Genomic DNA, 26,100 nt, shown 5'->3' on the forward strand with positions numbered 1-26,100 from the left:
TGTTGGCTTTCATTAGCAGGGGGATTGAGTTTAATAACCGTGAGGTAATGCTGCAGCTGTACAGAGACCTGGTTAGACCACAGTTGGAATATTCTGTTCAGTTCTGACCGCTTCATTATAGGAAGGATGTGGAATTTTCAGAGAGGGTGCAGAGGAGATTAACCATGACGCTACCTGGACTGAGGGCATGTCTTATGAAGAAAAGACTGAAGGAGCTAAGGCTTTTCTCATTGGAGCAAAGAAGGGTCAGAGGCACCTTTATAGAGGTGTACAAGATGATGAGAGGCCTAGGTAGAGTGGATAGCCAGGGCAGAAATGGCTATCACAAGGGGGCATAATTTTAAGGTGATTGGAGGAAGGTTTAGGGGAGATGTCAGAGGTAGGTTCCTTACTCAGAAAGTTGTGGGTGTGTGGAATGCACTGCCAGCGATGGTTATAGAGTCGGAGACATTAGGTACATTTAAGCAACTCTTAGATAGGCACAAGGATGATAGTAAAATGAGTGGTATGTGGGTTAGTTTGATATTAGAGTAGGATAAATGGTCGCCACAACATAGAGGGCTAAAGAGCATGAACTGTGCTGTACTGTTCTGTGTTCTAAAAAAACAATTTGGGCATATGCTATGATCTAAAATTGTTCAACTCAATGTAAATGTAATTATATGAACATACAAATTAGGAGCACTTTGTCCTCAGGTCTGTTCCACCATTCAATAAGGTCATTCCGATCTACCTCGATAATCTTGCACATGGCTGCTTTACAAGATTTTATCCGCCAATCTTAAAAATACTCAATGAATCTGCCCCCACCACTCTCTGGGCAGAGAGTATCAAAGATACACAACAATCTAAGAGAAAAAATCCTCTTCATCGTCATCTTAAATGGGATACCTGTGATTTTGAAACTGTATCCTCTGCTCTATGATAAAGGATATAATAGCAGATCATTTAGAGACTATAATATCATCAAGCAGATTCATCATGGCTTCATGCAGAGGAAATCATGTCTGACAAATGTATTGAAATTCTTTGAGGAGATAACAAACAGGATAGACGAAGGGGAAGCAGTGGATGTAATAAATGTGAGGTTATCCATTTTGATAGCAAAAACAGGTCAGTGCATTATTACTGAATGGTGATGGATTGAGAAAAGGGGCTGAGTGATGAGACCTGAGTGTCCTTTACATCAGCCTGATGAAGTAAACACATAGGAGCAGCAGGTGGTGAAGAGGGCAAACGGTGTGGTGGCCTTCATTGTGAGAGGATTCAAATACAGGAGCAGGGATGTCATGTTGCAACTGTACAGGGCACTGGTAGGACCACGTTTGGAGTATTATGTGCAGTTTTGATCTCCTATCTGAGGAATGATGTTGTAGTTATTAGGAAGTGTGATTGAGATTTACCATGCTGATTCCTCGGATGGCAGGACCAATGTATTGCAAGGGAATGGATCAGTTGAAACTATATTCAGTAGGGTTGAGAGGAATGAGGGGTGGTCTCCTGAACACTTGATTGTATTATTATCAAATTTATAGATGACACAAAAATAGATGGAAACACAAGAGGTGAAGATGACAGATAGAGTCTAAAAGAGTGAGCAGAATCCTGGCTAAAGGAATATAAATGTGGGAAATGAGTTGAATAGATGAATAGAAGAGCTGAATACTACTGAAATGAAGAAAGATTGTAGAAATCTACAGAACATAGGATCACAGAAATAAATCACAAAAAAACTAGCATCCAAATTCACTGAATATTAGGGAATGGAAGTGGAATATTGCCCTTTATTTCAAATGGAATGGAGTATGAAAATAAAGGATGTCTTGCTAAAAGTATACAAGGCACTGGTCAGACCACAGCTGGAATATTGTGATGTACTTACTTTAGAGGCAGTCCAGAGGAGATTTGCCAAGCTGATCCCAGGTATAAGTGACTCTATTATGAGGAGACATTATGTGGATTAGGTCTGTACTCATTGGAGTCCAGAGTGTGGTGCTGGAAAAGCCCAGCAGGTCAGGCAGGATCCGAGGAGCAGGATAGTCGATGTTTTGCATATAAACCCTTCATCACAAATGAGCCTTGTGGGTTCGGGGACAGAGATAAATGGGGGTGGGGGAGCTGTGGGGAAGGTAGCTGGGAATGTGATAGGTAGATGAAGATGGGGGTGTGGAGGTGATAGGTCAGAGAGGAGGGTGGAGCGGATAGGCGGGAAGAAAGATGGACAGTTCAAGAGGGTGGTGCCGAGTTGGAGGCTTGGGATTGGATAAGGTGGGAGGAGAGGAAATGAGGAAACTGGTGAAATCCACATTGATCCCGTGTGGTTGCAGGATCCCAAGCGGAAGATGAGGCGTTCTTTTTCCCGGTGTAGGGTGGTTAGGGATTAGAGATGGAAGCGGCCCAGGACCTGCATGTCCTTGGTGGAGTAGGAGGGATGGTTAAAGTGTTCAGCCATTGGGGAGTGGGGTTGGTTGGTGCAGTTGTCCCAGAGATGTTCTCTAAGATGATCCGCAAGTTGGCGTCCTGTCTTCCCAATGTAGAGGAAAGCACACTGGATGAAACGGATACTGTAGATGATGTGTAGAAGTACAGGTAAATTTCTGTCGGATGTTGAAGGATCCTCTGGGGCCTTGGATGGAGGTGAGGAAGTAGGTGTGGGTGCAAGTTTTTCACTTCTTGAGTTGGCAGGGGAAGGTGCTGGGAGTGGGGGTGGATCTGACGAGGGAATGGTCTCTCCGAAACACTGATAGGGACGAGGAGGGAATTATATTCCTCGTGGCGGGGTTTGTTTGTAGGTGGCAGAAATGGTAGAGGATGATGTGATGTATCCAGAGTTTGGTGGGGTGGAAGGTGAGGACCAGAGGCGTTCTGCCCTTGTTGTGATTGGAGGGATGGAGTACAAGGACGGAGGTGCGGGAAGTGGAGGAGATGCACTTGAGGGCATTGTCAACCACGTGGGAATAGTCATTGTGATCTTTGAAGAAGGAGGCCATCTGGGATGTTCTGTGGTGGAATTGGTTGTCCTGGGAGCAGATACGGTGGAGGCTGAGGAATCGGGAATAAGGGATGGCATTTTTACAGGAGGTTGGATGGAAGGAGGTGGTTTTGTAATAGATGCCCTTGGTTAGTCAGTCCCCGAAGATGGCAATGGAGAGGTCCATTAAGGGGAGGGAGGTGTCCGAGATGATCCAGGTGAATTTGAGATCAGGGTGGAAGGTGTGGGTGAATTTGATGAATTGTTCAATCTCCTCATGGGAGCACGAGGTAGTGCTGATACAATCATCGATATAGCAGAGGAAAAGGTGGGGAATGGTGCCAGTGCAGCTGTAGAACATGGATACTTCCACGTACCCGATGAAGAAGCAGGCATAGCTGGGGCCCATTTGGTTCCCATGGCTACCCATTTGGTTTGGAGAAGTGGGAGGATTGGAAGGAGACGTTGTTGTGGGTGAGAACCAGTTCAGCCAGGCGGATAAGGATGTCAGTGGAAGAGTACTGGTTGAGGCGGCGTGAGAGGAAGAAATGGAGGCGTTGTAGGCCTTCGTCTTGTCAGATAGATGTGTACTTGGCTGGATGTCCACAGTGAAGATAAGGCATTGGAAGCTGGGGAAACAAAAGTTTTGGAGGAGGTGAAGGGTGTGGGTGGTGTCCTGAACGTAGATAGGGAGTTCTGGACTAAGAGGGACAGGATGGTGTCAAGTTTGAAGAGATGTGTTTGGTGGGGCAGGAGCAGGCTGAGACAATATGTCAGCCAGGGCAGTCAGGTTTGTGGATCTTGGATAGGGTTCCCGAGCTGAGGTTATAGGCTGTAAGTGGGAGATCCCCAGAGGTGATGAGGTTGTGGATGGTTTGGGAGATGATGGTTTGGTGATGGGAGGTGAGGTCATGGTCAAGTTGGGGGGGGAGGGGGGAGAGTAAGAGGAAGTGTCTGTGATTTGGTGCCTGGCTTCAGCCATATATGGGTGTGCCAAACTACCGCAGTGCCCCCCCGTCTGCTGGTTTGATGTTGGTGTTGGAGCGAAGGGAGTGGAGAGCTGCACGTTGTGAAGATGGGAGGTGGGAGTGGGGGAGGGACTTGGACGGGTTATGGCGGTCTATATCATGGCAACAGTTAGAAATGAAGAGGTCAAGGGCAGGTAACAGGCTGGCATTGGGTGTCCAGGTGCATAGGGTGTGTTGGAGTTGGGAGAAGGGGTCCTCAGAGGGTGAGTGGGAGTCTTAATGGAAAAAGTGGGCTTGGAGGCAGAGGCAGCAGAAGAAATGTTCAAGGACGCAACACAAGACAAACTCATTAATCCGGGAGCGTAGTGGGATGAAGTCCTTTGCTGAGGACTGAACGTTCATCTTCAGTGAGGGGGAGGTCTGGGGAGTGGTGGAAGAAATGTTCAAGGTTCCAAAGCGACCACTTCACCTTGAGCCTCCGCCTCTGAGCCCACTTTTTCCATCAAGACGCCTACATACCTTCCAAGGAACCCTTTCTCCTGTCTCCAACACACTCCGTCCACCTGGACACCCTGTGCTGGCCTGTTAACTGCCCTCAATCTCTTTATTTCCAACTGCTGCCGTGACGTAGACTACCTCAACCTGGCCACCCTCCCTCCCCCACTCCAACAATCCACCCTTGCAACACACAGCCATTCATCCCCCCGTTCCAACCCCAACATCACCAGGGAGCAGTGGTAGCTTGGCGCACTGACCTCTCCACTACTGAAGCCAGGTGCCAACTCACAGACACCTACTCCTACTGCCCCCTCGATCACGACGGTTTACTAAGGAAGTTGAACTTCTTGTCAAGAGGAAGAAGAAGGGCTAATGTTAGGATGACATGTAAAGGCTGATTTAGGGCAATTGAGAGTTACAGGGCAGCCAGGAAAGACCTAAAGAGAAAACTAAGCTGAGTGAGGAGGGGACGTGAGAAGTTGTTTGCAGATAGGATCAGGGATATCCCTAAAGCTTTCTATAGGTATATTTGGGATAAGAGTGACTAGAATAAGACTAAGGTCAGTCAAGGACAGTAGTGGGAAGTTGTGCGTGTAGTCAGAGGAGTTAGGGGAAACACCTAAATGAATATTTTTTGTCAGTATTGACACTGGGAAACAACAATGTTGTCGAGGAGAAGATGGAGATACAGGCAATGAGACTGGATGGGATTGAGGTTCACAAGGAGGAGGAGTTAGAAATTCTGGAAAGTGTGAAAATTTATAAAGCCCCTGGGCCGGGGATGGGATTTATCTCAGATTCTCTGGGAAGCCAGGGAGGAGCTTGCAGAGCCTTTGGCTTTGATCTTTGTGTCATCATTGTCTACAGGAATAGTGCCAGAAGACTGGAGGATAGTAAATATTATTCCCTTGTTCAAGAAGGGGAGTAGAGACAGCTGTGGTAATGATAGACCAGTGTGCCTTACTTCTGTTGTGGGTAAACTGTTGGAAAAGGTTATAAGAGATGGGATTTATAATTGTTTCGATACAAATAAGTTGATTAGAGCTAGTCAGTACGGTTTTGTGAAGGGTAGGTAGTGCCTAACAAACTTTGTTGAGTTCTTTGGGAAGGTGACCAAACAGGTGGATGAAGGTAAAGTGGTTGATGTGGTGTATTTGGATTTCAGAAAGGCGTTTGATAAGGTTCCCCACGGTAGGCTATTGCAGAAAATACAGAGACGTGGGATTGAGGGTGATTTAGCGGTTTGGGTCAGAAATTAGCTAGCTGAAAGAAGACAGAGGGTGGTGGCTGATGGGAAATGTTCATCCTGGAGTTCAGTTACTAGTGGCGTACCGCAAGGGTCGGTGTTGGGTCACTGCTGTTTGTCATTTTTATAAATGACCTGGATGAGGGCATAGAAAGATGGGTTAGTAAATTTGTGGATGACATTAAGGTCTGTGGAGTTTTGCATAGTGCTGAAGGATGTTGGTTATAGAAGGACATAAATAAGCTGCAGAGCTGGGCTGAGAGGTGGCAAATGGAGTTTAATGCAGAAAAGTGTAAGGTGATTCACTTTGGAAGGATACCAGGAATGGTAGTGTAGTTTAGCAGAGTTCTCAGTGTCCATGTACATAGATCCCTCCAAGTTGCCACCCAGGTTGATAGGGCTGTTAAGCATGTTGGTTTTTATTAGTAGAGGGATCAAGTTTCTGAACCATGAGGTCATGCTGCAGCTGGACTAAACTCTGGTGTGTATTGTATCCAGTTCTGGTCACTATTATAAGAAGGATGTGGAAGCTTTGGAAAGGGTTCAGAGGAGATTTACTAGGATGTTGCCTGGTATGGAGGGAATGTCTTATGAGGAAAGGCTGAGAGACTTGAGGCTGTTTGCGTTAGAGAGAAGAAGGTGACTTAACTGAGACATATAAGATAATTAGTGAGTTAGGTCGGGTGGATAGTGAAAGCCTTTTTCCTTGGATGGTGATGGATAGCTCGAGGGGGCGTAACTTTAAATTAAGGGGTGATAGATATAGGACAGATGTCAGAGGTAGTTTCTTTACTCAGAGAGTAGTAGGGGTGTAGAACGTCCTGCTTACAACAGTTGTAAAAGCAAAGACTGCTGATGCTGGAAACCAGAGTCTAGATTAGAGTGGTGCTGGAAAAGCCGGTCATGCAGCATCTGAGGAGCAGGAAAATCGACGTTTCGGGCAAAAGCCCTTCATCAGGAATAGTTGTAGACTAGCCAACTTTAAGAGCATTTAAATAGTCATTGGATAGACATATGGACGAGAATGGAATAGTGTAGGTTAGATGGGCTTCAGATTGGTTTCACAGGGCAGCGCAACGGCGAGGGCCGAAGGGCCTGTACTGCGCTGTAATGTTCTATGTTCTATGATCTCACCTCCCATCACCAAACCATCATCTCCCAGACCATCCACAACCTCACCAGTTCTGGGGATCTCCCACCCACAGCCTCCAACCTCATTGTCTGTGAACTCCACATTACCTGATTCTTCCTCTCTCTCAAGATTCACAAACCTGACTGCCCCGGTCGACCCATTGTCTCAGCCTGCTCCTGTCCCACCGAACTCATCGCTGCCGACCTTGACACTGTCCTGTTCCCCCTTTGTCCATGAACTCCCCCACCTACGTTCGGACACCACCCACGGCCTTCACCTCCTCCATGACTTTTGTGTCCCTGGCCCCCAATGCCTTATCTTCACCATGGACATCTAGTCCCTGTACACATCGATCTGCCACGATGAAGGCCTCCAAGTCCTCCATTTCTTTCTCTCACGCCGTCCCAGCCAGTAACCTTCTACTGGCACACTCATCCGCCTGGCTGAACTGGTCCTCACCCTTAACAACTTCTCCTTCCATCCTCCCACTTCCTCCAAACCAAATGGGTAGCGGCTCACTTCCTGGACCGCTCCATCTCCATCTCCGGCAACCAACTAACCACAGACATTTACTACAAACCCACCAACTCCAACAGCTACCGGGACTACACCTCCTCCCACCCTGTCTCCTGTAAAAATCCCATCCCTTATTCCCAATTCTTCTGCCTCCACTGCATCTGCTCCCAGGACGACCGATTACACACAGAACATCCCAAATAGCCTCCTTCTTCAAAGATTTCAATTTCTCCCCCAAGTGGTCGACACTGCCCTCAAGCACATCTCCTCCATTTCCCGTACCTCTGCCTTTGAATCCCACCCCTCCCAACGCAACAAGAACAGAACCCCCGCCCCCCCCCGCTCCTCACCTTCCACCCCACCAACCTCCTGATGCATCGCATCATCCTCTGCCATGTCTGCCATCTACAAACAAACCCCACCACCAGAGATAGATTTCCCTCCCCATTCCTGTCCACATTTCAGAGAGACCATTCCCTCCTCGACACCCTTGTCAGGTCCACCATCCCCCACCTCTCTCCAAGGCTCCGAAGGGTCTTACACACCAGACAGAATTTTACTTGTACTTCCCCACACATCATCTAATGTATCCATTGCACACAATATGGTCTCCTGTGCATTAGGGAGACAGGACACCAACTTGCGGATTGTTTCAGAGAACGATCTCTGGGACACCCACTCCAACCAACCCTACTGGCCCATGGTCAAACACGTTAACTCCCCCTCCCCCTCCCCCTCTACCAAGGACGTGCAGAGCCTGGGCCTCCTCCATCGCCAATCCCTAACCACCCGATGCCTGGAGGTAGAATGCCTCATCTTCCGCCATGGGATCCTGCAACTACACAGGATTAATGTGGACTTCACCAGTTTCTTCATCCAACTCCCCCGCCCCCCTGCCCCACCCCACCCCCCAACCTTATCCCAGTCTCAAACCTCCAAGCCGGCACCGCCCTTTTGAACTGTTCATATTCCTTCCCACCTATCCGCTCCACCCTATCACCTTCCACCCCCACCTTCATCCACCTATCACATTCCCAGCTATCTCCCCACAGGCCGCAGCCTCATTCCCGATGAAGGGCTTATGCACAAAATGTCAATTTTCCTGCTCCTCGGATGCTGCCTGATCCATGGTGCTTTTCCAGCACTACACTCCAGAATGTGCAGTCCTCATTTCCTCCTACTCTGTACTCATTAGAGTTTAGCAGAATGAGAGGTGACCTTATTACATAGAAACGAGGAGCTGGATTATACCATCTGACCCTTTGGACCTGTTGTACCGTGTAATATGGTCATGGCTGATCCTATGTCTCAAAATCACATTCCTGCTGTCTCCCCCGACCCTTGATGCCTTTAAAATCTCTTGTGTCGATATAATTCAGTGACTGCTGTCGGGTCCCTGGTGCTGTGAGGCAGCAGTGCTAACCACTGAGCCACCGTGCCGCAGCTTCACTAACATAGCCATAGAGATGTACAGCATGGAAACAGGTCCTTCGGTTCAACTCGCCCACGCGGACCACATATCCTAACCTAATCTAGTCCCACCTGCCAGCACTTGGCCAATATCCCTCTAAACCCTTCCTATTTGGATACACATCCAGATGCCTTTTAAATGTTGTAATTATGCCAGCCTCCACCACTTCCTCTGGCAGCTCATTTAATACGTGCACCACCCTCCACATGAAAACGCTTTCCCTAAATTTTTCCACTCTCACCCTAAGCATGTGCCCTCTAGCTCTGGACTCCCCTGCCCCATGGATTAGACCTTGTCTATTTACCCTATCCATGCTCCTCATGATTTTATAAACCTCTATAAGGTCCACAGCCTCTGACGCCCCAGTGAAACCAGCCCGAGTCTGTTCAGCCTCTTCCTATAACTCAAATCCTCCAACCCTGGCAACATCCTTATTCTTAGACATAATCTTATGGAAACATACAAGATGCTGAGGGAACCTGACAGGATGGCTGTTTTCCCATGACGGAGAGGTTATAAGACATGGGAGCTGAAGCAAGCGATTCTGCTCAGCCAATCCATTCTTCCATTCAATGAGATCTGAGCTACAGGGAGAGTTTGAATAGACTGGGGCTGTTTTCCCTGGAGCGTCTGAGGCTGAAAGGTGACTTTATAGGGGTTTATAAAATCATGAGGGGCATGGATAGGGTAAATAGACAAAGTCTTTTCCCTGGGGTGGGGGAGTCCAGAACTAGAGGGCATAGGTTTGGGGTGAGAGGGGAAAGGTATAAAAGAGACCTAAAGGGCAACTTTTTCATGCAGAGGGTGGTGCGTGTCTGGAATGAGCTGCCAGAGGAAGTGGTGGAGGCTGGTACAATTGCAACATTTAAAAGGCATTTGGATGGGTATATGAATAGAAAGGGTTTGGGGGGATGTGGGCCGGGTGCTGGCAGGTGGGTCTAGATTGGGTTGGGATATCTGGTCGGCATGGACAGATTGGACCGAAGGGTCTGTTTCCATGCTGTACATCTCTATGACTCTATGTCTTGTCCTCTGAAGTCCAATGGATACTGGACCAATCTGTCTAATATTTCCTCATAAGATACACATTATTGAGCATATTTAAGACAGAGATAGATATGTTCTTGATCTGTAAAGAGATCAAAGATTACAGGCAGAAGAGTGGTGCGGGTAAAGCACAGCAGATCAGGCAGCATCCGAGGAGCAGGAGAATCGACATTTCAGGCATAAACCCTTCATCGGGGCAATGATGAAGGACTTATGCCTGAAATTCTCCTGCTCCTGGGATGCTGCCTGACCTGCTGTGCTTTTCCAGCATCACACTCTTGACTCTGATCTGCAGCACCCACTTTCCTGCCTTCTCCCTATAAGGAGAAGGCAGGGAAATAGGTTTGAGAAACATTTCAGCCATGATCAAATGGCAGAGTAAACATGGAGGGCTGAATGGCCGAATTCTGCTCTGATAGTTTCTGATCTTCTAACTGTCTGCAATCCAGTTATCGGGAAGAGTGAACCTTCCCTGAACTATTTCCAATGCAATTATATCCCTTTTCAAATAAGGAGACTATAACCGTATAATACTCCAGAGGTATTCATTAACCCTCAGGTTAATCCTGTCACCAATGCCACGTACAACTGTACCAAAACATTCCTCTTATATTCCTTTACCCCTGTGATAAACAACATCGGGCAGTTCAATGCCCTTTGGATAAGTTACTTATGGGGAAGTTAATGGGTGACATGGATTAGTTGGGCTGAATGGCCTTTTCCTACAATGCAGGTTGTGAGATTGCTATTAAAATAAAACAAAGAACTGAAACAAAAGCAGAAATTGCTGGAGGAACTCAGCAGGTCTGGCAGCATCTATGGGAAGAAAATAGAGTTAACGTTTAGAGTCGAGTGACTCGCCTGTTTTGAGAGATTACCATGGCTGACTGAGGGCCTCTAGTTGCCAATTCTGGTATTGCATCACCAGCAATCTAAAGGTGGTGTACTCATGGGCATGACATGTTGTTTGCTCTGACCATTGACAGTGATAATAGGCAATAGAAACTGAAAGGTCGGCCAACACTGAACTGGTTACAGAGCAAAGGAATAAACATTATCTTCTCAAATAAGACGAGCAAATACTGGGAAGTACCATCTCTGGCTGAGTTGGTAACATTCTCACCTCTGACAATGTCCTTGGTTCAAATTTGAGCACAAGAGTGATGCTGACACTACAGTATTCTCAGAGTTGACCAGTTCTTATCATATGAAATAAAAGGCGGGATAGTTTGACCAGAGTTTGGGCTCATCACAAAACGTTGCGGATTGTGAGAAGTGCACATGATCATGATTAGAACAAAGAGGCTAAGTCTCCTATAGGCTGCCCTACAAATTTTCACAACAAGCCTCCCTTAAGGGGCTCAGGATAAACAGCCAAAGTCAGAGGCAATGCCTTCACATACAGGTCAGTTGGTCATCCTGAGTGCAATACTGAGGGAGCTCTGTACTCTCAGAGGTACCATCCTATGGATGAGACTTTAAACTGAAACTCCATCTTCCAGCTTAGGTTGATGTAAAAGATCCCATGGAACTATTTGGAAGAACAGTGGGATTTTCTCTACTTTGCTGGCTGATAGTTACTTCTCACCTGACACCACAAGAGCAGATTCTCTCGTTATTAGCCCATTCTGTTTGCTGTGTGCTACATTTCAGTTATGTCCACACTTTGGATTTCTCAGACTGTAAAGTGCTGTAAAAGTGTTTGATGCTTGTAAAAAGCAAAACTCAACAAATCAGGCAATGTCTCTGCAGAGACAAATCAACTAACTCTTAGACGAGCCTTACCTGGGCAAATGCAAAATGTGTGACGTACAGAATTGTGGAAGATGAAGACTGTAATAAAACCCTGTGATTATTTACTGAGAGGAAGCTCTTTCTTTTCTTACTGCAGCGGTGCCATTCCAAATGTATCTCTGAGTATGCTTTCTACCGACTGGTGCAGTCTTTTGCTGTTGTTCTGTTTGAGTGAGTATTGCTTTTACTACTTCTGTGCAGGCCACAGGCATTCTCTTTCCGTGTACCAATCTAAGCAAAACTGTAGTCAAGTTTGAAATAAGTTATGGGGCTGCAGTTGTGCTGAATGACTCTGTGATTCTGCCGGGTTCAGAAATGCCACTTTTGAGCAGTCTGTGTTCTGCAGGGGCATGTTACCAATCAGACCTCCTTTCAATCTTCTCTAAAGAGAACAGCACTAACCTCTCCAGTCTATTCATGTAACTATCTCTCCATGTAACTATCTCTCCATGTAACTATCTCTCCATGTAACTATTCTCAGGAATCTTTTTTGCACTCTCATAATGCTTCGTATGCTTCCTAAAGTGTGGTGCTAAGAATTGGACACAATACTCTAGCTGAAACTGATCCAGTATTTTTAAAGATGTAGCATCATCATGTCTGCCCTGCCAAAAGGCAGACCTTTGAATCATCATCTCCCATGTCTCTCCATCCTTTGTCATCTATCATTTGCCAATAACTTTCTTCAATTTTCAGCATTGGTTTCTCTTCCTTCCTCTCTTTCCAACAAATCTATTCTTCATAATATTTCTCTCTAAATAGTTTCTGACTAAGATGTGTGTCCTACCCACACACTGTCCTGAATTATGTTCAGCAAATTTCTTTGTTTGTTTACGCTCCGCAGCATTTCTTTACTTGTTACAATTTCTGTCCAACTGATTCTTTCCATTCTCCTCCAAACTCACAGTTCAACAAGATTTAGCAAATTAATCTCTACCTGCCATATGGTCCAACTCTCAGTTCTCTACAAAACAGAAGTGATTTTCTGAATTACTCGTTAAGATTTCTGATTATCAAGTGTCTTTTCTTACGAATCACAATCTTTCTCATCGCTCTCTTTATTGTTATTTCTTTGTTGCATTTTTCATCTGCAGATATTATGCTTAAATATTTGAATGTTTGCACCTGTTGTGATTTTTTTCTTTCTTTGAGTATGGGAATATTTTTAATGTGGTATGTAGAACGTGTAAATCTTTTGTAAATTGTGTGAATATGGTCCAGGTTCCAGTGCTGTCATTACAGGTGCTACCAAATGGATGACTTTGGTCCTGCCAAGAACCTGATGACAATGTGCTTTACCTTCTATTACGTAGGTGAGTGGAAACAGCAGTTCCTGCTGGATCACACTAACGTTAGTAACACGAGACTTGGTTTTAGAGAAATGACTTTCTGCCAGTTTCATGCAATTACAGGATTAATGGTCAGGGCCACAGGGCAGTTTGGAGGGGGGGTCTTGAAATGTTACCACTTTATCGCTGCTGAAATCAATAGTAGAGCTTTCTCCATTGCTTGCATGGTGTGTTCTCTTTCAATTTTGCACATTGGTGGGAAGCATACACTGACCACCAAATCACAGCACAGCATAGGAGGCCATTTGGCCCATCACAGTTATACAGCCTCACCAAATGAACATTGTGACTTAGTGCCCTTCTTCTACATTTTGTCTTTACCATTTCACTTTATTTCTATTTAATCAATCATCTAAGAATCTCTTGAATGCCTCAATTGAACCTCCCATGACCACTGTGCCAAGCAGTGCGTTCCAGATCCGAGGCATTTGCTGTGGAAAAAATGTTTTTCTCACAGCACATTATCTTCTTTTGCAAATCACTTTAAATCTTGACCCTCTTGTTCCTGATCCTTTTGCAAGTGGGAAGTTTCTGCCTATCTATACTACCCCTGATGATTTTCAAAGCTTCTATCAGATTTCCTGTTAACTGCCTTCTCTTTTAAGAGAACTATTCTTTTTGACATACGTTAATGACCCAGACTTGGGTGAACAGGGTGTCAATTTAAAATTTGCAGCAAAGACACAATTTGCAAAATTGGACATAATGAATTTCATGAGAGGTAGATGGACTGATAAAATTAGACCTATGACAGATGAAATGTATTGCAGAGAAGTTATGTACTTTGTTTGGGTAGGAGGAATAAGGAGAGAGAATATAAAATAGTGGGAGCTTTTATAAAGTGGATGCAGGAATGAACATATACAGTTGTAGACCCTTTTAGCCATCAGACCTATATCTACTCCTCTTGAAAACACACAATGTTTTGGGTTCAACCACTTTGTGTGATAGTGAATTCCACAGGATCATCATTCTCTGGGTGAAGACATTTCTCCTCCTCAGTCCGAAAAGGTTCATCCCTTATCCTTAAACCATGGCCCCTGGTTCTGACTTCCCCCAACATCAGGAACATGCGTCTAATCTGTCTAGTCTTTTTAGAATTTTATAGGTTTCTTTGAGATCCTCCTCAATCCTCTAAATCCCAGTGAATACTGGAATTCCCTCCCTAACGGCATTGTGGGTCAACCTTCAAAAGGTGGACTGCAGCAGTTCAAGAAGGCAGCTCACCATCACTTTCTCCAAGGGCAACTAGGGATGGGCATTAAATACTGGCCAGCCAGTGATGCCCATGTCCCATGAAATGAGTAAATAAAAATATTTTAACTGACTCAACATCTTCTCATGCATCAGTCCTGCCATCCCAAGATCAGTTTGGTAAACCTTCGCTGCACTCCCTCTACAGCAAGAATGTCCTTCCTCTCATGAGGAGACCACCACTGCACACGAGATTCCAGCTGAGCCTCACCAAAGCCCTGTATAATTGCAGCAAGATCTCCTTGTTTCTGTACTCAAATCCTCTCGCTCTGAAGGCCAATACAGTTTTCCTTCTTGTCAGTCTGCTGCACCTTGCCACTCACATTCAGTGACTGGTGCATAATGACATCCAGACCTCATTGAACATTTCCCTCTCTCAATTTACAGCCATCCAAATAATATCTGCCCTCCTATCTCACAGTTGACTGTATCTGCCATGAAATTGCCCATTCACTCTGCCGATCCAAATCACACTGAGACAACTCTGCATCCTCCTCACAGCTCACCCTCCCACCCAGCTTTGTGTTATCTTCAAATTTTGAGATATTGCATTCAGTTCCATCATGTAAATCATGAATGTTTATTGTGAATAGCTGGGGTAGTACCAATTCCTGTGGGACCCCACTAGACACTGCCATTCAGTAAAAGATGCATCTATTTCTCCTCTTTGTTTCCTGTCTGCTAACCAGTTTTCTATCCATGTGAATCCCATGTGCTTTAACTTTACACATTAATCTATCATGTGGGACTTTGTCAAAAGCCTCTGAAAGTCCAAATAAACTACATCCTCTGGCTCCCAATCATCTTCACTGGATATAGCCTTGAAGAATTCCAGTAGATTTGTCAAGGGTGATTTATCTTTTGTAAATCGATGCTGATTGTGTCTGTATCTACAACTGTTTTCTAAGTGCTCTGCTATAGACCCCTTGCTATTGGACTCTGGCAGCTTCTCCATTACTGACATCAGGCTCACTGGTCGATAATTTCCTGTTTTCTCTCTACCTCCCTTTTTAAATAATGGGGGTACATTAGCTCCCCTCCCAATTTGTAAGAATTGTTCCAGAGTCCAAAGAATCTTGAAAACTGACCTCCCACCCCTCCCCTCCCCTCCCCTCCCCCCCCCCCCCCCCCCCAGTGTGTTCACTATTCCTGGGGCTACTCCCTGAGGTACTCTGGGGTGTGGATTACCAGGCCCGGGTGATTGATCAGCCTTCACTCTCATCTATTTCTACCATACCATTTCTCTACTAAGACAGATTTCCTTCATCTCTTCCCTCACTAAACCCTGTATTTTGCATCATTTCTGGTATGTTATTTGTGTTTTGCTTTGTGAACACAGAAGTGAAGTATGAATTTAATTTGTCAGCTATTTCTTTGTTCTCTGTTATAAACTCCAGCCTTTCTGACTGTAAGGGACCTATATTAGCTTTCACCAATCTTTTTTTTTCTTCACATGTCTATAGAAACTTTTACAGCCAGTTCGATTCCTCACAAATTTACTCTCATTCTCTCTTTTCCCTTTCTTAATCCCTTAGTCCACCTGCTAACTTCTGAACTGTTTGCAATGATCAGATCATTTGTTTTTTCTTGCCAGTTTGTATGCTTCTATTTGGAATGTAATGATGCCTTGAACTTCCCTCGTAAGTTACAGTTTGGCCACTGTTCCCTTTGCAGTCTTGACCCTGACAGGAGTAAACAATTTTTGTAGTTCACCTATTCACTCTTTGAATGTTGTCATTGCCTATTCACTGTCAGTAATATTTCCCAATTCATCATAGCCAACTCACACCTCATACCATCATAGTTTCCCTTAATAAGAGTCAAGACACTAGTCTCAGAATTAACTACCTCACTCTCCACCTTCATGAGGAATGTTATCATATTGTGGTCATTCATCCCCAAGGGCTCTGTCACAACTCCATTACCAATTATTCTTTCCTCATTACTCTGTCTAGGATGGCCTCTTCTCTAATTGATTCTTCAACTTGTTGGTCCAAAACACCATTCTGTATACACTGCAGGAATTCCTTCTCTACAGTATTATGTACAGCATCGAGATGTACAGCATGGAAATACACCCTTCGGTCCAACCCGTCCATGCCGCCCAGATATCCCAACCCAATCCAGTCCCACCTGCCAGCATCCGGCCCATATCCCTCCAAACCCTTCCACTCATATACCCATCCAAATGCCTTTTAAATGTTGCAATTGTATCAGCGTCCACCACTTCCTCTTGCAGCTCAGTCCATACACGTACCACCCTCTGTGTGGGCAAGTTGCCCCATAGGTCTCTTCTAAATCTTTCCCCTCTCACCCTAAACCTATCCCCTCTAGTTCTGAACTCCCCAACACCAGGGAAAAGACCTATTTACCCTATCCCTGCCCCTCATGATTTTATAAACCTCTATAAGGTCACCCCCTCAGCCTCCAGGGAAAACAGTCCCAGCCTATTCAGCCTCTCCCTATAGGTCAAACCCTCCAACCCTGACAATATCCTTGTAAATCTTTTCTGAACCCTTTCAAGTTTCACAACATCCTTCTGATAGGAAGGAGACCAGAATTGCACACAATATTCCAAAAATGGCCTAACCAATGACCTGTACAGTTGCAACATGACCTCCCAACTCCTGTACTCAGTGCTCTGACCAATAAAGGAAAGCATACCAACTACCTTCTTCACTATCCTGTCGACCTGCGACACTACTTTCAAGGAGCTATGAACCTGCACTCCAAGGTCTCTTTGTTCAACAACACTCCTAGGACCTTACCATTAAGTGGATCAGTCCCGCTAAGATTATTCATTCAATCTAGACACTGATTAAAGTCACCCATAAATATGGTGTTCACTTACCACACACATCTCTGATTTTCTGTTTAATGCCATTCTCAACATAATTAACATAGTCTGGCGGGCTGTATACCAGCCCAGTTTTTTTGTCCCTTGGTATTTCTCAATGGTGTTCTCTGTTCACAAATTTTCAAGGTTGCAAGGCAAGTTGAGAAAACTGTTAAAAAGATATGTGAGAATGTTGGCTTCATAAACAAAGACACAAATTGTGTAAACAAGGCAGTTATCTAAGTATCTATAAAATTCTGGCTAACCCCAGAGAGATGATACTGTCCGATTCTGGGGCCCAGCTTTAGGAAGGATGACGATGCCTTGGAGAGACAACAACAAGGTTGACTGAAATAATGCCATGGACATTTAGTTATATGGATTGGGATTGTTCTCCTTAGACCAGGGAAGATTTAGGAGAAATTTGACAGAATGCTTTGAACCAAGAACTAACTAAAGTCGAACAGAACTAGAACTCTTTGCCCAGGGAAGTGCATTTCCCAGAGCACTCATACTTTACGTGACTGAGAGTTCTTTTGTGGGGTAAGTAATTGTGATCTGGACTATCCTGCTTGAAAGTGCAGTAGAAGCCAATTCAGTTGTCATTTTCAGAAATGGTTGGAAAATTGTGCGTCAAGGAAATTACTCCGGTCTCTGCCCAGTTTTGGGGTTGAGATGGAAACCCTCAACTTGTTTAAAAGGAACCAGGATCTGCACCTAAAGCTTTGGAACTTACAAGGCTCCAGACCAGGGACTGGTCAGTGGTATCAGGAAGAGAGGTTGGACGTGGCTCAGTGATTAACACTGCTGCCTCACAGCAATAGGGTCCCTTGTAACACCAGGGACCCAGCTTTGAGTCTAGTCTTGGCTGATTGAGTGGAATTTGCACATTCTCCCTGTGTCTGTGTGGGTTTCCTCCAGGTGCTCTGGTTTCCTATCACAGTCCAAAGATGTGCAGGTTAGGTGGATTGGCCATTGGAACTGAGGAGTTACAGGGATGGAGTAGACGACTGGGTCTGGCTGAGATGCTCTTTGGTTGGTCGGTGCGAACATGATAGGCCAAATGGCCTCTTTCTGCACTTTAGGACTTCTGTGTTTCTCACCCAACCCTCACACTGTCCAATCCTCTCAGTAGCTGTGTATCATTAATCTTGTCTTTCTGCTCTTCAGGCAAATCCTATCCAAATGTCTCAACCCTGAAGGCAAAGGTGGATGACTCCAGTGTGAAAGCCGGCAACAGCTGGCTGACAGAGAAAAGAGATCTTGCTGCATTACTGCTGAAAAACACTGAAAATGTGAAGGGTTTCTTTGGGGGTCTGGAGAAGAAGCTGAAGCTGAAGAATGAGTGAGTATTTCTCATTCCTCTGCAGCACTGAGGAGTGAATATGCCTTTTGTGTATTCCTGCAGTCACAAAGCAGCTGAATTGTGTTTCCAATTTAATGTGTTTGATCAGCGTGATATTGAAAATGTAGCTCATCTATAATTGATCCAGGAAGTTAGCCCAGGGCACGGATGTATGATATCTCCGCTGCTGTGCATTTGCATTTTGCGTTGCCACTACATCAGCGATGCTCCGTTCTTCAGCCTCTTGGCTTTAAGTGAACGTTCTGATTCCATAGCTTCGTTGTTCATCTGTGCCTGTCTGGCACATGTGCTACATTGTCACAGAGCTATCTTTTAGATATGGCCATAAATCAATCCTGTCAGTCTCTGTTCCTTATGGGATTATATTGGGTGCAAGAACTTAACACAGTAATGTTTCATGGCGAATGGAACTGAGAGGAATTTCTTCAGTATCTATTGAATTTCTGACCTGTGAAAGATGTGTCCGTGTCTGGTCCAGGTATGTTCACAACCACAGGCAGGCTTTCTGACCTTGGGAACTGGATGAGGTTGCTGACAGTTGATTGTTATTTCAATGTTCCTGTGCATAAGTGCTGAGAGAGAAGATTCAAGGCCATAGCCACTAAGTCACTTGTGTATCCCTTATATTCCAGAGACACGCAAAACCAGACTCGGGAGAAGTCCAGTGAGAATGGTAAGTGGCTTCCATGAGGACTTTCTCTTAGAGTGCTTCAGGTTCCAGGTTCAGCTGCTTTTCTTTAGGTGTGTGGTCTGTAGTACAATCGTGTGGTTCCTTTGTGAGTCCACAAGATTGCACAGACAGCAGATGACTTGTAAACCATCAAGATGTACTGTGGACAAAGGGATGCAAATGGCAAGCTCCCTAACTTGGGGAGCACTATTGTTAAAAAAAGACTCAGGAGCCCCGACTGAAAGGATTATGGAATAATTTAACTGAGACAATCAAAATTTAGTAGTTTTTATAGAATAAATAAACTGTTTCCAGTGGCGGGAGAGTTGGCAACTGGGGACACAAATTAGGGTTATGAGCAAAACAATTTCAGGAAGAGGAGGTTGCCTTTTCTTCACAAAGTATGTTGTGATCCGGAACATGGCTTACAGCAATGGGAACAGATTCAACAATAACTTTCACAAGAGAATTGAAAACTTCATCCTCAAATAGAAAAGGTTTGCAGGGCTGTGAGGAAAGAACAGGTAATACTGGATTAAACTGGATAGTTCGTTCACAGAGCTTGCACAGAGACGTTGGGCTGAATGGACTCCTATGCTGTGTCATTATGATGTTAGGGGTAAGTATTGATGTTGACTGTCAACACATATAAGGTTCTTGCTTCCTGTATGGTTCTGGATAAAGTTTGCAGTGTCCGTGACACTGTGGTACAGGAGCCCATTCAAAAGGGTAGTAATAATGTGCACTATCACGAGAGAATAGATATTGCTCATTGTATTGTGAACTGGAGGTGTCCAGCTCGCATTGCCTCCTTGGTGTCAGTGTTAAAAGATGCTCTGTTGGTTGAAAACTTGTCAGAGAAATCGGAGTTGCGCAGAATTTAATTTAGGGGCATTGGAGCCAAAACTGGGGAAAGAGGAAACTGCACATGAAGTGGTTTCATCTGAACTGGCAAGGTTCAATGGGGCAAAATGTAGGATTTTTAAACTGATGAAGTGAGGAGGAGCATAGTTTTAGAGAATTCAGGACAGGTACATTCAGAAGAAATCATAAGAATTGTTGAGGCTGGTTATAGAGCAGTAATGTTTTGGGTGAAAATCAGCAAGATCAGTCAGGGATTGACCGAGAGCTTAACACATAATGATACATCAGTGAATAGGTAACATCAGGGAAAATTAGAAAGCTAAAGGTGTACTTTGTCTGGAACAAAATAGATGACTTGATAACATAGATTTAAACTAATGGGATGACTTAATAGCAGTTATGGAGATGAGATGCATGACTTCCTTGTTTGAACAAGGGGAGGTCTAGCCCTGATAACAAAAAAATACAATAAAGACAGTATGGAGAAAGAAAATGTAATTGACTGTCTTTGGGTGGAACTAAGAATGAACAAAGGATTGAAACATTAGTAATTTTATAAATCCCTCCTCCTCCCACCTCCAGAAAATACTTTAGTGTTGGACAGAATATAAATCAGAAAATTAAAGGTACCTGTAACAAGAACACTACAAAAAACATAGTAGATGTCACGTTCAAGAGGCTGAATGGCCTATTCCTGTTCCTACTGATCAGCAAAATCAAGTAACAATGATCGTGTTGGGGGATGAATTCAATAAATGCATTAAAGATAGTGCTGGGAGTTTAAAAAAAAACTATATTGCATTGATTTAAATGCAGTTACTAAGTTAACTCAGCCGCAGTTATTACTGGTCATGGAACAACTGCAATTGTTCTCAAATAGAGAGTTTGTACATCCATGCTTAAGCCTATGATATTTAGAATTTAAATAGTAAATTACCATTAGAAATGTGAAATACCTGGACAATGAAAAGTTGAGACTGAATTTAAGATATCCCTTACTCACCCAACTCCCAGCACTTACTACTTTTAAATAAATCAGTGTTAGAGCTGAATTGACTTGACTTGAGTCAATCACACCAAAACCTTGAGATATCAACTAGGAAATGGTCTATTTTGGATCTAATCTTGAGAAATTAGTTAGAAGAGTGATCATATGATAGAAATTTTTATTGAGTTTTTGTGTGATTTTACTCAAGTCAATTCAGATCTATTAATGATCTGTTCAAAGGCATTGAACACATCTCTGAGTGCAGTGTGGGGGTTGGGTGAGTAAGGGAATTCTTAAATTCAATCTAAATGTCTGATTTTTCTTGTATTTCATATTTAATGACTAATGGTAATTTATTATTTAAATTGTAAGTATCTTGTAGGCTTAAGCATGGATGAGTAAAAAGTGAGGTCTGCAGATGCTGAAGATCAGAGCTGAAAATGTGTTGCTGGTTAAAGCACAGCAGGTCAGGCAGCATCCAAGGAACAGGAAATTCGACGTTTCGGGCCAGAGCCCTTCTTCATCCTGTTCCTTGGATGCTGCCTGACCTGCTGTGCTTTAACCAGCAACACATTTTCAGCTCTTAAGCATGGACGTACAAACTCTCTATTTGAGAGCAATTGCAGTTACTCCATGACCAGTTATAACTGAGACTGAGCTAACTCAGTATTTAAATCAATGCAATATAGTGTTGGGATCTGGTAAATAAGAGAGAGCTAGAGGAAGAGGGAAAGAATGCACTTTTTTTTCAAACTTTTTTATCCTGTAGAAACTGGTTCTTACTGTACTTCAGAGGAACAAACTGGCTATATCTGGGAATTGGTTATGGTCTATTTCTAAGGTTTTTAAATTATTTTAAAGGAACCGGTTATAAGGTCAGTAAAGTGTATTTTAAAAATTGAATAAAATAATAAGTTACTTAAAACAAACTGGAATTGATAAGTCAAGTGATGTATCAACGCTGCAGCATTTGGGGGCATCTGCATGCCAGTGTGATCCACAACACATGTTTACAACTTTGACATGGAGATGTTGATCTGGAGTGGAGCAGCAGATGCTGACATGTTAGAGAGGGAGGTCCTTCTGATTAGGTCAGTGATAAGTGACAGGGGAGTGTGGCAATAGGTGAGGCGGGTAGTAGGTCACAGGACAGGAGTACAGGAGTCAGGAAGTAGCATACATACATCGTTAATGTTTGGGTTGGCTAGCTGTAATGAGTGGTTTGCCCCTGGAATCATTGTGGGGTTGGGATGGGGAGAAAGACTCAGCTTGCAATTTTTATAGATGATTTGACTGAAGGGACCAAAGGTATACTTTCTACGTTTGCTAATGACACACAAATAGGTAAGAAAAAAATTGTGCAAAGGAGATAAAATATGCTACAAAGTGATATAGATAGGTTAAGTGATTAAACAAAGATCTGACAAATATGAGAAATTGTGGAATTTCTCATGAGAGTCATCGAGCCATATGAAATAGACTCTTTTTGGTTCAACTCATCTGCCAACCACACGTCCCAATCTGACCTAGTCCCATTTGCCAGCATTTGGCCAGTGTCCCTGTAAACCTTTCCTATTCATGTATCCATCTAGATGCCTTTTAAATGTTGTAATTGTACCAGCCTGCTCCATTTCCTCTGGCAACTCATTCCATTTACCACCACCCTCTGCGTGGAACAGTTGTCCCTCAGGTCTCTTTTTAAATCTTTCCCTTTTCACCTTCAACCTATGCCTTCTAGTTTTGGACTCCCTTATCCTGGGAAAAAGACCTGGGTTATTCACCCTATCCATGCCCCTCATAATTTTATAAACCTTTATAAGGTCACTCCTCGGCCTCCGATGCTCCAGGGAAAGTAGCCCCAGCCTTTTCAGCCTCTCTCTCTAACTCGAGCCCTCTGTTCCTGGCAACGTTCTGCAGAGAGCTGAGGTACAGAAGGACCTGGGTTTTCAAGTCCATGAGTCACAATAAGTTATCATGAAGGTACAACAAATAATCAGGAAAATTAACAATGTTATTGTTTATTGTGAGGGGTGTGTGGAGGAAATACCCTCGAGTTCTACAGGGCATTGGTGAGACCGTACTTGGGGTATATTGTCCAAGATTGGTCACATTATTTAAGGCAGGATGTAAATGATTGGAGGCAGTTCAGAGAAGGTTTGCTGGACTAATCCCTGGAATGAGTGGGTTTTCCCTCAGGAAATGGTTGGATGGGTTAGATATGTATTCCGTGGTGTTTTGAAGAGTCAGAGGTGACTGGCTAAGATTCTGAGGGGTCCTGACAGGGTGCATGATGAAAGGATATTTTCTGTTATGAGAGAATCTAGAACTAGGGAATGGCTGTTTAAAAGTGAGACATGTCCCATTTAGGACAGATGAGAATGTTTTGTCTCTGAGGTTTTTCACCTTCCTGAAAAGGTGATGAAAGCAGAATTGTTTTAAAATATTCAACATAGATAGATCCATGATAGATAAGGTGATGAGAAGTTATTGCAGGGTGAGTGAGAATGTGGAGAAGTGAGATCAGTCACAGTCTTACTGAATGGTGCAGCAGGCTTGAGAGGCTGAGTGACCTCCTAATATGTTTGCAACCAGCAGTTTTTATTGATGTGAGCTGTGGATGCTGAGCTATTGATTATTTAAAATGGAGACTTTTAACCAGGCTTTTGGCATATGCTTGAATAACAACTGCTGTGCTTTATTAGCCTCCAGAAGAGGCTGGGCAAGTTTCATTCATTAATAATGGATAATGGAATACAAATTGTATATCGTGTCAGATTGACACTAAGATTCATAGCATATGGTGCAAAGCTGGGCTTGAGGGAGAAGATCAGCCATATTCTTGAACAATGGGCCATGCCTGAGGGGCTGAATGGCCTACTTATATTTCTTATGTTTTTACCTGGATCCAGCAGAGAGTAATGATGTGCTTTTGTTTCCACTGCCCTCAGTCAGAATGGAATGTTTCGAGGAAAGACAAGGAAAGAAGATCTACCTGTACACACACCTCAAGCTGCAGCCTATCTGGTAATCTTCTTTCCTAATGTTTCAGTCAATTCAGATATACAATCTGAAATTAAGGAGGAGAAAGTGAGGACTGCAGATGCTAGAGATCAGAATTGAAAAATGTGTTGCTGGAAAAGCACAGCAGGTCAGGCAGCATCTGAGGAGCAGGAGAATCGACGTTTTGAGCATAAGCTCTTCCTCAGGATTCCTGATAAAGGGCTTGTGCTTGAAATGTCGACTCTCCTGCTCCTCGGATGCTGCCTGACCAGCTGTGCTTTTCCAGCACCACACTTTCCGACTCTGTCTGCAGCAAATCTTAGCGGCTGACAGTTACAGCAGGAGGCTGAGCTACAGGCACTGCAGAGCATCAGGGAAGGAAATCCCACCGGGACATGTTGCGATAGAGTGAGGCAATGGCTCAGTGGTACTATTGCTTGGCTATTAAGCCTGACAGCTGGGGCATGTTTCTGAGGTCTTGGGTTCGAATCTTGAAATTAGGAATCTAATGGGTCACCTGGTACTGGAAATGACGGTGGGAAAAACAGCCCTGTCAACCCTGCAAAGCCGTCTGGCTAGGGCCAATTTCCATTCCGATCCCTGTGACAGGAACAGGTGAGTAGTGTGTAACCTGTGTGGACTGACTGTGTTCTCTGCTACATGGCAGGCATACCCTGAGGTTTTGGAATGCTGCCTTCTTCGATGCAGTTCACTGTGAGCGCAAGAAGAGATCACCAACAACCAGGTATGAGACTGGCCCTGCTTTAACAATCATTTTAAATCAACATGTCTGACACCATCTCTACCACAAATGGGAGTCAAACCCAGAGTATCTGGCCACAAGTCAGAACAAGGCCACTGCAGCACAGAGTATCCTTGGGGGCCCGGATTAACGTTCACACTTCGCACGAGGGTGTAATCTTTCTCCTCTTGTCACTTGTAAAAGGGACCTGGACAAGGAGCTAATGTGGGAATGTGTAACCATTGGGGGAAGCTGGAGAAACAGCACTGAGTTCCAGAGTGTTAGTGCACTGTATGACAGTGTGGTATTCAGTGCACTGCTGCAGACCACTCAGTGGTCATCCAGAGCTGGGTCTCTAGGTCAGTAGCTGCTCCTCCTGCTCCTGGTTTGCCATGACTGTAATTGGTTTCACTGAGTACTAGGCAATGATGGAGGCTGGAGTTCCCACCGGATGGTCCTGCTCAAATACTGAGAGAATTTAAATGACAAGTTTGACTCAGGAACAGTTAATAATATTGTGCTGTTTAAAGTCCAGTGTGGGGGGGATGGCAGCCTAGATTGGGACAGTTATGGTGAAGGATTTGGAAAATTGAGTACTTGACCATCTAATTGAGTTCAGTCAGTGGTCTTTGTCATTTTCCTTTCCCGTGTTTCACCGAGCAGGTAGCTAAATTGACCCAATAATTATCAGTGACAGGAGACTGCAGTCTGAACCCGACATTCCAGAGGGAGGGAGCGAAGAAACGACACTGTGGTTTGATGAAGGCAAGGGTCAGTCTCACCTAGTTATAGGAAAGGAGGTCACAATCAGGGTGGGGAAGCAAACTAAGAAGAAGGTTTGGGCTCTGGGAGAATTCTTGTCTCCTCCTGATTCACAAACATTGCTGGAAAAGTCCTCATGCACTTTATCCACTAATCCTTCAGCTGTTTTGCAGTTGGATTTTCTCAGCAGTGGGAAAAGCAGCAAGTGTGTGGATGTGGAGGGTTAACCAGCATCCTGCCTATCCTGGGTTTCTTATTTAGCCCTGGGAAAACTGGTTCATTTACAACCCCACACACACTCCCCCTCTCTTGCTCTCTCACTCCCTTTGTCCCCTTTCTCACTCCCTCTCTTGCACACACATGCACCAGGTTCACACTATATTTAACGTATTAATCCTGCCCTAACAGGGAAAAATGGTGTCACATGACTCCAGAGGAGCGCGATGACAGCCATCGCTTCAATGAGAATATTGCCTTCGGACAACTTGGGTAAGAGCTGCCTGAGGGATTCGGAGGGTAGTGAACATGAGACCAAGCTGGGGGGAGGGGGGGAGGTGGTATTAAACACCCAACTATTGTGCGGGCTGGGAAATTGTGCACCAGACTCAGAGGGAAATCCCTGCTGC

The 26,100-nt window shown here is 44.5% G+C and overlaps 2 protein-coding genes across 8 annotated transcripts in view; one reads left to right on the forward strand and one right to left on the reverse strand.

Annotated features, from left to right (window-relative positions):
- Positions 1 to 26,100, forward strand: part of LOC132823847 (uncharacterized protein KIAA0513-like) — a 119,621-nt gene that overhangs the window by 40,117 nt on the left and 53,404 nt on the right. For all 6 annotated transcript variants that reach the window (XM_060837909.1, XM_060837903.1, XM_060837904.1 and 3 more), the window contains 7 exons: positions 11,741 to 11,814; positions 12,886 to 12,956; positions 18,253 to 18,427; positions 19,081 to 19,121; positions 23,919 to 23,994; positions 24,638 to 24,715; positions 25,883 to 25,963. In XM_060837909.1, coding sequence (XP_060693892.1) covers positions 11,741 to 11,814; positions 12,886 to 12,956; positions 18,253 to 18,427; positions 19,081 to 19,121; positions 23,919 to 23,994; positions 24,638 to 24,715; positions 25,883 to 25,963 — 596 coding nt within the window. The remainder of the gene's footprint in view (positions 1 to 11,740; positions 11,815 to 12,885; positions 12,957 to 18,252; positions 18,428 to 19,080; positions 19,122 to 23,918; positions 23,995 to 24,637; positions 24,716 to 25,882; positions 25,964 to 26,100) is intronic.
- Positions 1 to 26,100, reverse strand: part of LOC132823846 (TERF1-interacting nuclear factor 2) — a 65,087-nt gene that overhangs the window by 967 nt on the left and 38,020 nt on the right. Inside the window, exon 8 of one of the 2 annotated variants that reach the window (XR_009645602.1) lies at positions 17,098 to 17,251. The exons of the other annotated variant lie outside the window; for it this stretch is intronic. The gene's annotated coding sequence lies outside the window, so the exon portion shown is untranslated. The remainder of the gene's footprint in view (positions 1 to 17,097; positions 17,252 to 26,100) is intronic. 2 annotated transcript variants of the gene reach the window in all.

The sequence above is a fragment of the Hemiscyllium ocellatum genome, chromosome 17 (genome assembly GCF_020745735.1).
Source record: "Hemiscyllium ocellatum isolate sHemOce1 chromosome 17, sHemOce1.pat.X.cur, whole genome shotgun sequence".
Lineage (NCBI taxonomy): Eukaryota > Metazoa > Chordata > Chondrichthyes > Orectolobiformes > Hemiscylliidae > Hemiscyllium > Hemiscyllium ocellatum.